At 53.7% G+C, this 12,261-nt stretch overlaps 2 protein-coding genes across 2 annotated transcripts; one reads left to right on the plus strand and one right to left on the minus strand.

Moving 5' to 3' along the window:
- Positions 1-552: 552 nt before the first annotated feature.
- On the minus strand, positions 553-3,848 carry APOC3 (apolipoprotein C3). The gene is given in 4 exon segments (XM_036029976.1): positions 553-658; positions 2,410-2,538; positions 3,521-3,635; positions 3,803-3,848. Coding segments are annotated over 4 exon segments (396 nt in total).
- Positions 3,849-9,682: 5,834 nt separating this feature from the next.
- APOA4 (apolipoprotein A4) lies at positions 9,683-12,257 on the plus strand. The gene is made up of 3 exons (XM_028514847.2): positions 9,683-9,874; positions 10,210-10,336; positions 11,127-12,257. Exons 1-3 carry the CDS (start codon positions 9,826-9,828, stop codon positions 12,097-12,099), a joined length of 1,149 nt encoding a protein of 382 aa, XP_028370648.1. The 5' UTR covers positions 9,683-9,825; the 3' UTR covers positions 12,100-12,257.
- The last annotated feature ends 4 nt before the right edge of the window (positions 12,258-12,261 follow it).

Raw genomic sequence — 12,261 nt, forward strand, 5'->3', positions numbered from 1 at the left:
ATACTCTTGGGAGTATAAGGACGGGGAGTGGGCCACTGGAGGGGACTCTGAGGAGGCGTGGCAGAGCCTGTGACCAGGGGTAGTCGGGGCTCGTCCACTCTCCAACCTCAGCCTCCCAGGGCCTTAATGTTGGAGAAACTGCTAGGTGCCTGCCACCTGGGAATGAGGTCATCTGAGTCCCTTTTCTAGGGAGGATCAAGCAGAAAAGAAACAGAGGACTAGGCAAAAATCCAATGCTAAGTGCCCTGAAAGAGTCTCAAACAGTAAGTACTGCAGCTGTGTCTGAGGTGGGAATGGAGGCATGGCTGTGCTGGGAGAAGTGGGTGTCCTGTCCCCAGAGGTGTTCCCTTGGACAGAGGACAGGAGCCTCTCCCAGCTCTCTGGCTCTGGGAGGGTTAGGGTATGCTTCAAGGAGAACTTAAAGGATTGGGGCAGGTTCAGATAAAAGAGCTTGGCCCTTGCTTCTTCCTCCTTTCTTAATTAAACAACATTTAATCAAATGCTTTCCTTTTCTTTTTTCACAAGGGCAGCCTGCCACTCCTCACTCCCCCCCTATCCGGAAGCAGCCACTGTGTCCTCAGGCACAGCTATGCAAGCCAGCCAGCCAGCCACCAAGGGGCTCCGAGCACTGCCACCCCCTCTATCCGCCAGCTCTGGCCTGAGTCAGAAAAATAATCACCACCTCTTGCAGAGAGTTAGCACATTTTCATCTTTTTCAAGATGCTTTCATAACCATCATCTCACTGCATCCTTCCCAAAATTTTGGGTATGGGAAAGGAAAGTGAAGCTTGGAAATCGGAAGTCACTGGCCAAGGTTGAAGAACAAGATGGGAAAGGTTGCCCTTTTCAGACCCATTTGCCCAAAACGGCATCCATGGTTATTTTTAAAACACAAGTGCATAGCCAGGCACTCAAGTTCATCTGGGTGTGCACACACGTATGTGTCCTCTCGTGCACATCCCTATTCACACCCTGCTCCTCTTCACACTCAGGTATGTATAGCCTGCTGTGCATGCACACAGGCTCATAGATCTTCAAAGGTCTGGGCAGTGCCTTCATGAACCTTTCCTACTTTCTCCCCTCAGGGTCCTTTTACCCCCCTGGTATGGACCACTGGATAATTGCCACCCCTCTATTTCTTGGATAAAGGAGCAGGCTTTGTGGTTCCTAACCACCTACAACAATAGGTATCAAACCCAAATTTGGGTGGGAACATTTCCCAGGTGTGGGTGCTAGGAAGCCTGGCCCAGTTGGGCCAGAAAAGAAGCCCAGGTAGATTTTCAAAGAGACAGTAGATTATCCAAGTGGGGCCAGATGTACAAACACCACCAAGATTTGTCAGAAAGCCCTCTGACACCTAGCATAGAAGTAACTAAGCATTTTTTTCTGTGTCAGCTGAGCGGAATATGGGCAGTTGACCTGGGCCTGAGGTCCGGCTCTACCATGTGCTGATTCTGTGACACTGGGCAAGTACCTTCACTTTTCTCAGCCTCAGTTTTTCAACTGGAAGAGTCGGGGAACTGCTCAAGTAGAATGTGGTTCTGGAACTCTCTGATGAGAATGTCTATCTGCTGGGCAGTGAGACATAAGCAAAGCACCCTCTGTGGGTGACTTTAGGTTACTTCTTAGTTCCCAGGACACTGGCCCTCCTGTTCCAATCCTGGTCCCAAGGGGATAATCAGCTCTGCCTACAGCAACAATAATAACCACTCACCAGGTACCATTGGGGTGCCAGGTGCTATGCACTGTCTCATTTCATTCATTCATTCAACAAACCTCCAGTGGAAGAGATATTCTTGTGCCTACTTTACAGATAAGAAACTGACACTGATATAACTTGACAGAGGCAAGATCAGAGCCACGCTGCACCTTACCCCAACCACTACCCCAGTGGCCTTGTTCCCTGAAGTGCGGTTTAGAGACCAGGTGGCCCAGATAGTGTAAGACAGCTCTGTGATTCTGGTGAACACACACAGTCTCAACTCTGATGACATGGAAATGCCAGGCACAGTACCCAACACAGAGTACACATTCAAGTCCCGTTGTATAGCATTTGATAGGTTATCAAAGTGTTGTCAAGCCTATGAGCCTTTTTGCTCCTTCACACAAACCTGTCGAGGCAGGCAGGGTAAGTAGTGTTATTCCTACCTCACAGATGAAGAAACTTGGACCCAGACACTAAGAGGTGGGAACCATACTGGCCCTAGGCCTGCTCAGGCCCACACCTGCCTGCAGAACAGCCTGGCCATGCCCAAGCCCAAATATACACGGCATGTGCAGCTTTTCGTCCAGATTTATTGGGAGGACAGCATGCCTGGGTGTGGGCCAGGTCTGGGGGTGGAATGGGAGGACACAGAATGCTGTCCCTCTCGTGTGAACTTTAGGAGCTGGCAGGATGGATGGACACACAGACTCGGGGTCTTGAGGTCTGGGGCTGCTGGTGTGGCCTCGGGGGTTGAATCCCAGAAGCTGGAGAACGTGCCCATAAGTGTACTCCCATCGTCTTTCGGGGACCTGAAGCTGTCTGTCATCCATCCCCTGGGGGGTAATCATTAAGGGGAAACAATATAGGTGAGGATGAGAGGGGGTCCCCACAGAACCCCACCTCTCCCCTCACCCCCTCAACCTCACCCAGCGACACCACTGAGACCTTAGGCAGGGTCCCCTGCAGCTTCACCCAGGCTTGTTCTCCAGGTTGGACAGATACTTGTGCCGCCACTGTTCTGGGGCAAACTGGAGAGGAGCGGCTGGGCAGGAGGATGTGTAAGGTCAGGTCTGTGATTCTGTCCTAGACAAATGTCGCCCCGAGAATTATACAACCTGGTGGCTCTGAGTGAGATAAAGCAGAGGGAGACAGTTTCTCATTTGGAAAGTCATCACGGGATTTGTTGGCTATGTGATCTGGGGCAGGTTGCTTAACCTCTCTGAGCCTTGATTTTTTGTATCAGGACAATAGAGAAAATAATACCTACACCACAGTCGGTTCTGAGGACTGACAGCATTTGTGAATATGCTTCTGTTGCATAAATGCCAGCCAATGCTGGTGGCATGGAGGCGGGAGGAGCGGCTGGCGGGCAGGGCAGTGTGGTAGAGGAAGGACAGGCCCAGAGCTTGGACCTAGACACACACATGGACACACACATTGGGCTGAAATGAGGTTGGGGGAGTGTCCCAGCCGAACTGCTGGCCAGGCTGTCAGAAGAGGAAAATGGAAGTGAGGCCTCAAGTGGCCTTCCTTGGAGCCACATAGGGCACCTGAGGGAGAAAGGAGAGATGGCAAAGAGAGACTATGCCAGGAGGGGACAGAGGCCTCGGTTGTCTCTCCAAGGCAGCCCGAAAAAGCCCTGTGAGGGAGCCCTGTTTTGTAGACCAGGAGGGCATGGAGGCTCAGAGAGGTGCAGGTCCAGGATGGGTGTGGGAGAGCCACAGCCCCACTACCGGGGCTGTCACCAAGTCAGGGGCAGGTGGGGGCAGAGGGAGCTGGCACCTAGGATGGGAAGTGAGGGTGTACCTGGCCTGCTGGGCCACCTGGGACTCCTGTACACTGGTCAGCGCGCCCTGGGCTCTTTTGCTGGCTTGCTGCACGTAGCCATGCATGAAGCCCAGAAGGGAGGCATCCTGTGCCTCCACAGCTCCTGCAAAAACAGTAGGGTTGAGTAGGTGGATTAGCCTCTGGCGAGCCCTTGGCTCCTGCCCAGCACCCATCATGATCCAGGATCATCAGGCCACCTCCCAAGGGTTCCTTGGGTCAGAACCTATCCACCCCCACCTGTCTCCCACCCAGTCCCCAGAAACTGGTTACAGACAGAAGCCAGGAGGGCAGCCATGAGGAGGGTCCAGGGCTGCATGGTACCTTTGTTCCTGAAGGGATGTGTCTTATGAGGTATGCTCCAGGTCCCTGGGGAAGTGGTGTGGCCCCTAGGGTGAAACTGGAGCTGGGAGGAGTCAGGCAGAGAGAGGGCCTGCTCCCTTGCTACCTAATATGGGGAGATGAGGGGCTTTCAGACAGGATACTCAGGGAGCCACAGCCCAGAGGCAGGGAGGTACGGGCTGCAGCAGAAAACCTATCAGACTAGGAATCAGGACATCTGGGTTCTGGCCGTGTTCCTGCCACTAACAAGCTGTGTGACTCTGGGTGGACTTCTGCCCCTCTCCAGGCCTCAGTTTTTCTGTCTGCCATAGGACTGGAGTGTCTAAGGCTTCTCCTAGTCCTAAACATGCAGGACGAGGGCAAAGTGTGCAGGTCAGGAGGCACTTCCAGTCCCAGCCCTGCCACTACACTCTATGTAGCTTTGGGCAAGTGACCTCCTTTCCATGGGCCTCAGTTTCCCCCAGTGTGCAATCCAAGGTGGGGACCACTCATCAAGCCCCAAGTCTTCCTTGGCCCTAGCAAGCTCCTCTCCAGGCTTTGCTGGCTGGGCCGGCAGGGACCCTCGTCTGCCCCTCTTCGTCCTGCTCTCCTGTGCATGCCCACCCCCTCCCCAGGGGCACTACTTGGAGCAGCAGCTTCTTGGGAGGGATTGAGAAGGCAGACAAGAGGGTTCTGATCTGTTTTATATTGTCCCCAGGGCAGTGGGCACTGAGGATCTGGTGAGCTGGATAAAGGTCACCTGTGGATCATTCTAGACCAGGGCCTAAGGCAGGATGACCAGGTGCAGCCAGGCCTGCTGGGAGAGTTGGGAAATCTCTAGAAGGCTGTGGGTGCCATGCCACTCTCCCATTACCTAGATGGGTTCAGGAACAGGGGCTGTGTGGAGCCTGGAAAGACCCCATTCCTTTCTAGCAGCCTGGCTCCCCAGGGTGCAGCTGGTGAGATGGGAGAGGGTCTTAGGGGATAAGCCAGGGGCCTCGGAACCCACCTTAGCCTTTCACACTTGGTCCTCCCTCCTCACCCCCAAGCCCTGAAAACAGCCTGGCTAGGGTGTGGAGGTGGGGTCAAAGGGTAATGGAGTTCTTCTACTTGGAAACAACACAGGGCATTGGGTGGGGGTGTCTAGAGGAAGTCACAGAAGACCTACGGGCAGAGGCTTATGTGAAGGTGGTGACACAGTTGAGTTCACTGGGCCCCCCTCCCCAGCATCTCCATCTCTGGCTTCAGTCCCAGTGCTGCTTACCCAGAAGCCTCTCTGAGGTGGCCCAGGGCATGAGGCTGGTGGGAGAAGGGCCAAGGTCACTGGGAGCCCGAGGCCTTTGCCCTGCCCTTCCTCCCCTATCCTCACCTTGCCCTCTAGACCCACTGATAACATTCCCTGGGACAGGCGCTGGGCTCCTGGTTGGGGCCCTGCCCAAATCATGGCAGCTGGGATCAGTTCCCAGCACTGAGTACCTCTCACTGCAGATTCTTCAGCTTGGAAATAGCAGTGCTGGCTGGGTGGGCAATGGAAAGAAACCAAGGTTTTGGAGAGGCCCGTCTGGTGGGGAGAGAGCACAGAGAAGCTCTGCAAGGGCAGTTGGCTGTTCAGGGAGAAACCTCAGGCCCTTGTTGTGGGGAGTGTCCCCTGGGCCCACACTGTGGGGGCCGTGGCCTGCGTGACAAAATCAGGGAACTTCTGAGTTCTGGATGCTAAGATTTTGGAACCAAGGAATCCTAGGTTTAAGCAATGCCTTTGGTGTTTACTCATGTGATCCAGGGCTAGAGATCTAACATCTCAGAGCCTCCATTTTCTCCTCTGTAAAATGGGGATAGAATACTGATATGCCTGCGCTGTAATGAAAAGTACAGGAGATATGTACAAAGTAGCCAATCCATGAAGGGGCTCAGTAAATCCCTCTCCCTTCCCCTGACAGCACAGCCTAGAGGTAGGAGTACTTCCGATGTAGAAACTGGGCTTTTATTTTGGCAGGCAGCCACTCTCTCAGGAAGAAGTAACTAACCCTTAGTAACTAACTAAGTGTGAAATGAGAGGCCTGAGAAAATGACCTGGCCCTACACTCAGAATTCTTCATCCATGGCTGAGGCTTGAAATTCCTCTGTTAGAGACTCATTCCTTTGGCTTACACCTTGTTTTCTGTTAAAATACAATTATTCAGATTCCCATAAAGTAGACATTATTAACCCCATTTTGTAGTAAGAAACCTAAGACTCAAAGGGGTGGAGATGTTCTCAAGTGCAGAGAGCCCATCAGTGGTAGAACTAGGAAACAGAATTTGGGGCTTCTGACACCCACGCTGGTACCAAACAGCTTGGAAAGATGAGACCCTTGGGATTTATCAATCACTCATACCTCAGAGTAAATCCATTTTAGATCTCTCTCTGAGCACAGGTTTTGGTGATGGAGTAGGGAGAGAAAAAAGGTAATTAGAAGGATCTGGGCATTGGGAAAGGTAGAGGCAACTTTGCCCATGCCCTGCTCCTGTTCCTCATCCCAGCAGGTGAGAGCCACCATTGAGACCCAGAGTCAGGCTGGGCTGGGGCATGGCATCCTCACCCCTGGGTGTGTTAGAACAGGATGGCTGGGTCCCTTAGCCCTGCTTCCACTAACTCCCTTCCCCCACGTGTGGGGGTCTGGAGGGGCCTGCTCTCTCTCTCCTGTGCCCAGTGGGCCCACTGAGCCCAGGCAGACGAGAAGACGCAGGCAGAGACCCAGCAGCGTAGTGCTGAGCTGGGCAGACAAGCCAGGTGTGTGGGCCCATGCAGCTTGTCACCAGAAACCTGGGACATCTCAAGGGGCTTGGTACCTGTGAGTGTGTGCTTCCTAGCAGCTCTAGCTGGGACCTCTGCTGGGGCTGGGGCTATCTCTGCCTCGGCCCTCTCAGTGGCCAGCCTAAGCTGCCCCTCTCGCTCTCTCTCTCGCTCTCATTCTTGCTCTTTGTTTCCCTCTCTCTCACCTAGTTCCCCTGGAATGAGGAGATTATTTTGGGCTTGGTCCACAGACCAGCTCTAGGGAGTAACCTGTGTATATGTGTGTGGCAGGGAGCAAGGGATTGGTTCAGGGAGCAAGCTTGACCAGCTGGGGCCATTAATGGTCCTCTGGTGTGAGGCTGACTCTCTCTGCTTCCACTTGTGTCCAACTGAGGCTTCGTACATGAGCCTCTGTGATCCTTGCCTCTGCCACACTAGACTGGACTGGGCAGCCTTGATTCAGCCTACCAGCCAGAGGCCCTGGTTCACCATGCCTTTCTACACTGGAAGTTCTTCCTAATATCTTACCTAGATCCTTCCCATTTCAACAGGAGCTAACCCCCCTTGTCTCAGTTCTGCCCCGAGACAGGGGCCAACGTGGAGTATATGTGGGGACACATATCCTTGTGACTCTCCTGTCCCTGGCTGGGCTTGGCCCTGGCTGGTCCTGTGTCTGACTGGGCCCGAGCCATCCTCTCCTGACTCCTTTGTCTGGGCTGACTCCTGGTTTGACCCCAGTGGGTAGACAGGAGAGTGGCTATAGGTAACGCTACACTATCAGCCTGATCACCTCACAACCTTGTCTGTCTACTGTACAGACAGGAAGATTGAAGTTCAGAGAGGAATGAGACTCTCCTGACATCACACAGGCCCTCTGTGCCCAGCAGGGTGGCTATCCCCTGATTCATACGGTCAGGCCCAAAAAGAACCAGAGGCCCAGAAGAGGCAGACTCTTCCCCCTCCATCAGCACTTGCACCCTCTAAAACTGGACATGGAGCTCTCATTCTGCCCACCCCCAGCACCAGTCCATTCACAGACTGATAAAACATGCCCACAGACTGCGCAAGACACATGCATCATGAATGGTGTCCTGGGAACCCTCCACACACCAGGAGACAACACAGCCTCCCATGTCTGTGGGTGCATGCGGCAGTCTGTGCCAGTCCCTTTGTTCTAAGCTTTAGCTTTGTGCCCACAGATAGCTAATATGTCTGCACACTTACATAAATCTGCACACATCCTGGCAGACACTCTTAGACATGTTCAAACAGGTGCAGACACTCCCAGGGGGCGTAAACCTGGGTGAGGGAGATGGACAAACTTTGAACCTGTTACAGGCTGGTGGCACCTGCTGCTTGAACTGTAAATCCAGGAGGTCAAACTGCAGCTGAGGTGTCCTGCATGACTCACTGCTGTCCTAGTCTCTGGCCTTGGGGGTGACTGGGGAATGGGGTGGGGACACTGAGCACCGACCCCAAGCTGGACCATGCCTGACTCAGAAGCAGGACCAGGGCCGATGGTCATTGTTGCCAGGAGTCAGCCTTCCAGGGCTCATATGTGGCTAATGCTTGATGGGCACTGACTATGCACTGTTCCCAGCATCACACAGATTATCTCATGGAATCCTCACAGCCTAAGAGGCAGCTGAGGCTCAGAGAGGTTAGCCCAAGGTCACACAGACAGTGAGTGAGTGGGGAACCCAGATGTGTAACCAGGGAGTCCAATTCCAGAATCCGAACCCTTAACAACTACTATAAGACAGCATGGGCTGCTTTAGGGAGGAGGAGGAGCTTCTGACATTGGAGATGACCATGCGGGGACCGCGCAGAGGAGGTGTAAGCAACAGAAGGCCTTTTAGCTGCCTTCATCCCATGGGACATCAAGCCACTTCTGCAATATGGAAAATGGAGACATGGTAAATCAGGATCAGCACAATGTGGTTTATTCTAACGGCAGGTAACCAGGAGCCACCTACCATGCTGGGCCCAGGGCCCATGGAGAGCAATACAATGGATTTCAAGTCACTCAAGATGGCATGATCCCCCTTTCTGTGTTTGTGTACATGATCTCATTTGGAGAGAATGTTGGAAGTCCAAGTACAAGACCTCCTGGGCATCCACACCATCTGGCTGCCCCCTGGTGAGAGACCCTCTGAGAACCCCAGGTTGCAAGATTCACCTTAAGCTGACCATTCCCATCCAGGGAGTGTAGCAGGGGGAGGTAAACAGGAAACAGGCCTAGGGCTGCCCTACCCATCACCCTGCGTTGTAATCTCCCGGCAAGCTGCAGATGGCTGAGTCTGACTCTGCCACATTCACTGGAAGGGCGAGCATTCTACCGTACTCCTTTCTTTGGTCCAAATCAGGAAAACAATGTTTTTAATAACAGCAACACTTTTTTAGTGCTTACTCTGTACCAGGGACTATACTGCTCACTTTACAAGAAACAACCCATTTAATATACCCAACAATCCCATTTTTCATGGGAGAAACAGCTCAGAGCTGGACCAAGCTGAGTCACTGGGCCAGGGTGACATATGTTTGCAGTGGTGGGACATGAAGCAAATTTGCACTTAATTCTTCAATACAGAGCCCTTCCCAAAGCCTCACAAGGGCCCTTCCCCATGACTGCACCTTGACCAGAGCCCTGGAACTTAGCTCACTGCCCCAACCTGTGTCCCTGGCCATTCCAGTCCAGTGTCTGGTGTTCTGAGATGGAGTCAGAATTGGAGGATTTGGGGATGGAGTGCTCTCTCCCCTGGGGTAGAGGTAAACAGAGGAGGTGTAAACTTTGTTCCAAGCTGGGCACAGACCCAGAGCTGCCAACAGGGCCTCTGGGGTATCAGTTTTGGGCTCAGGCATTACCTGGGCCTCATTTCTTTTACAGTTCAAAGTTCACTGGACTTCCCTTCTGTACCGGGTGAGGCACAAGTCCCAGTCTGCTGTCAGTTTTCACATCGTCATAGGGTCACAAAAGTCCAAAAGGCCTCCTGGGAATGTGTCACCTTCCAGCGTGGAGTCCCACTGGGAGGGGACATGGGGAGGACAGCCTAGTGGGGGTTTAAATGTCTGGCTGGCTCTGAGCTTCAGTCAGTTGGAACAGCAACACAGGTGAGCAGCCTGAGAACCTCCCTTCTGGCTCCCTGATTCCAGGAAGGGTCCCGTGTGTAGCAAGACTCCTCCAGCCCAGCAGGGAGCCCAGGATGTCCCTGAAGGCTGTGGTCCTGACCCTGGCCCTGGTGGCTGTCACTGGTAAGTAGGAGCCGCCTTTGGACGCTGCATCAAGTCAGGCACAGGGAAGAGTCTGAGGCCCAGGCAAGAGGACATGTCATTCCAAGTGCCAAGTGGCCACCAACAGGATGTGAGGGCTGCCCAGATGCCATCTGGCTCACAGGAGAGCTGGCCCATTCACAGCTGTAGGCCCACCGGCACTGGTGCTATACCAATTTCACATGTCCCTGTGGCCTCCAGCCAAGCTGAGAGGGAACTTGGCTTCCCCACCATCATCCAGCCTATAGCACAGGGCTAGTGTGTAAGGACAAGGAAGGAGACTGATTCTCATGATTTGCTCTCTGTTTCCTGCGCAGGTGCTCGGGCTGAGGTCAATGCTGACCAGGTGGCCACTGTGGTGTGGAACTACTTCAACCAGCTGAGCAGCAATGCCAAGGAGGCTGTGGAACATCTCCAGAAGTCTGAGCTCACCCAGCAGCTCAAGTAAGAGGGGCACAGCTTGCAGGGCAGGGCTACTTAAAGGCCATGCAATGTGTTTGGTAAAGGCTGAGCTCAGAGGCAGAAGGCCTGATGCCCACTGCCCTGCCACTAACTCATTGGGTGACCCTGAAGTCTCCGGAGCTGGTATCCACATAAGGAAACAGGAAGGTTGAACTGAATAATCCCTCAGGTGTCTTTCTGTTTGAACTTTCATAATGTGTGACAAATGGCCACATCTTAGCACTGAGGCTCACGGAAGAAAGGGAAGAAGGGAACTGTCATGTGAACTGGGTTCTAATGCATTCCAAAAGCACAGGCCCCTGGGAAGTCATAGGAAGGGGGGTCAGGATATTTGGGAAACTGCGGGTGGGCACGTGCAAGGAAACCAGCACCTGTGTCACTAGCAGACACTGGAAGAAGTCCAGAACACAACATTCTGTTAGAGAATGAGATCTAAGTCACAGAACACCTCAGCAGGACAGGACCTCAAAGTCCACACTTTACAGACAAGGAGAGGAAAGCAATTGGCTCAAGGTCATGTGGTTCTGTGGCTCAGACTCAGGGGAGATTCAGAGACACAGATTCAGTGTAATAACTTAGTCTACTACATCTCTTCTCTCAAATCATGATCCACCATAGGGAAAGCCACAGGGAAAAGGTGGGTGAACTGGGGACCCCTGAACACTCACCTGACCTAGGCAAGTGTGTATAAGGTGCGTGCTATGTCAGGAAATAAGGTCCTGGTGTGTAGTGCCAAATGTAACCATAGCACCCTCGCACTCTTCTCTGGTAGCTCCCTCTTCCAGGACAAACTTGGGGAAGTGAATGACTATGCGGCTGACCTGCAGAAGAAGCTGGTGCCCTTTGCCACAAATCTGCATGAACGCCTGACCAAGGATTCTGAGAAGCTAAAGGAGGAGATTCGGAAGGAGCTGGAGGAGCTGCGGGCCCGGCTGCTGCCCCACGCCAACGAGGTGAGCCAGAAGATTGGGGACAACGTCCAGGAGCTGAGGCAGCGCCTGGGGCCCTACGCAGATGAGCTGCGTACCAAGGTCAACACACAGGCTGAGCACCTGCGGAGCCAGCTGACACCCTACACACAGCGAATGGAGACCATGCTACGTGAGAATGTGGGCGACCTGCCCACCTCGATGACGCCCTTCGTCGACGAGCTCAAGGTGAAGATCGACCAGAACATGGAGGAGCTCAAGGGGCACCTCACACCTTACGCTGATGAGCTCAAGGTCAAGATTGACCAGAACATGGAGGAGCTGCGCCGCAGCCTGGCTCCCTATGCGCAGGACGTCCAGGAGAAGCTCAACCACCAGCTGGAGGGCCTGGCCTTTCAGATGAAGAAGAACACAGAGGGACTGAAGGTAAAGATGTCGGCGGACGTCGAGGAGCTGCGGCGGAAGCTGGCACCCGTGGCCGAGGACCTACGTGGCAAGCTGAGTGGCAACACCGAGGGGGTGCAGAAGTCGCTGACCCAGCTGCGCAGCAGCCTGGACGAGCAGGTGGACAAGTTCCGCCATGCCGTGGGGTCCTACGGGGAGAGCTTCAACAATGCCTTGGTGCAGCAGGTGCAGGAGTTCAAGCAGAAGGTTGGTTCCCATTCGGGGGACGTGGAAGACCACTTGAGCTTTCTGGAGAAGGATCTGAGGGACAAGGTCAACTCCTTCTTCAGCACCCTCAAGGAGAAAGAGAGCCAGGACAAGCCCCTGGCCCTCCCAGAGCAGGAGGCAACAGTGGCCCCCGCCGAGAGCTGAGCTGCCCCTGGTGCTCACACCCCACCATTGACACCTGCCCTGCCTCGCCACCTGTCTGTCTGTCTGTCCCAAAGCAATTCTTCTACGAGCTTAAGGATACATGTCCTGTAGCAAGTGACACTATCTCTCGCTACTCAATAAAACTGCTAAGAAACTAACCCA

This window comes from Phyllostomus discolor, chromosome 6 (genome assembly GCF_004126475.2).
Source record: "Phyllostomus discolor isolate MPI-MPIP mPhyDis1 chromosome 6, mPhyDis1.pri.v3, whole genome shotgun sequence".
Taxonomy (NCBI): domain Eukaryota; kingdom Metazoa; phylum Chordata; class Mammalia; order Chiroptera; family Phyllostomidae; genus Phyllostomus; species Phyllostomus discolor.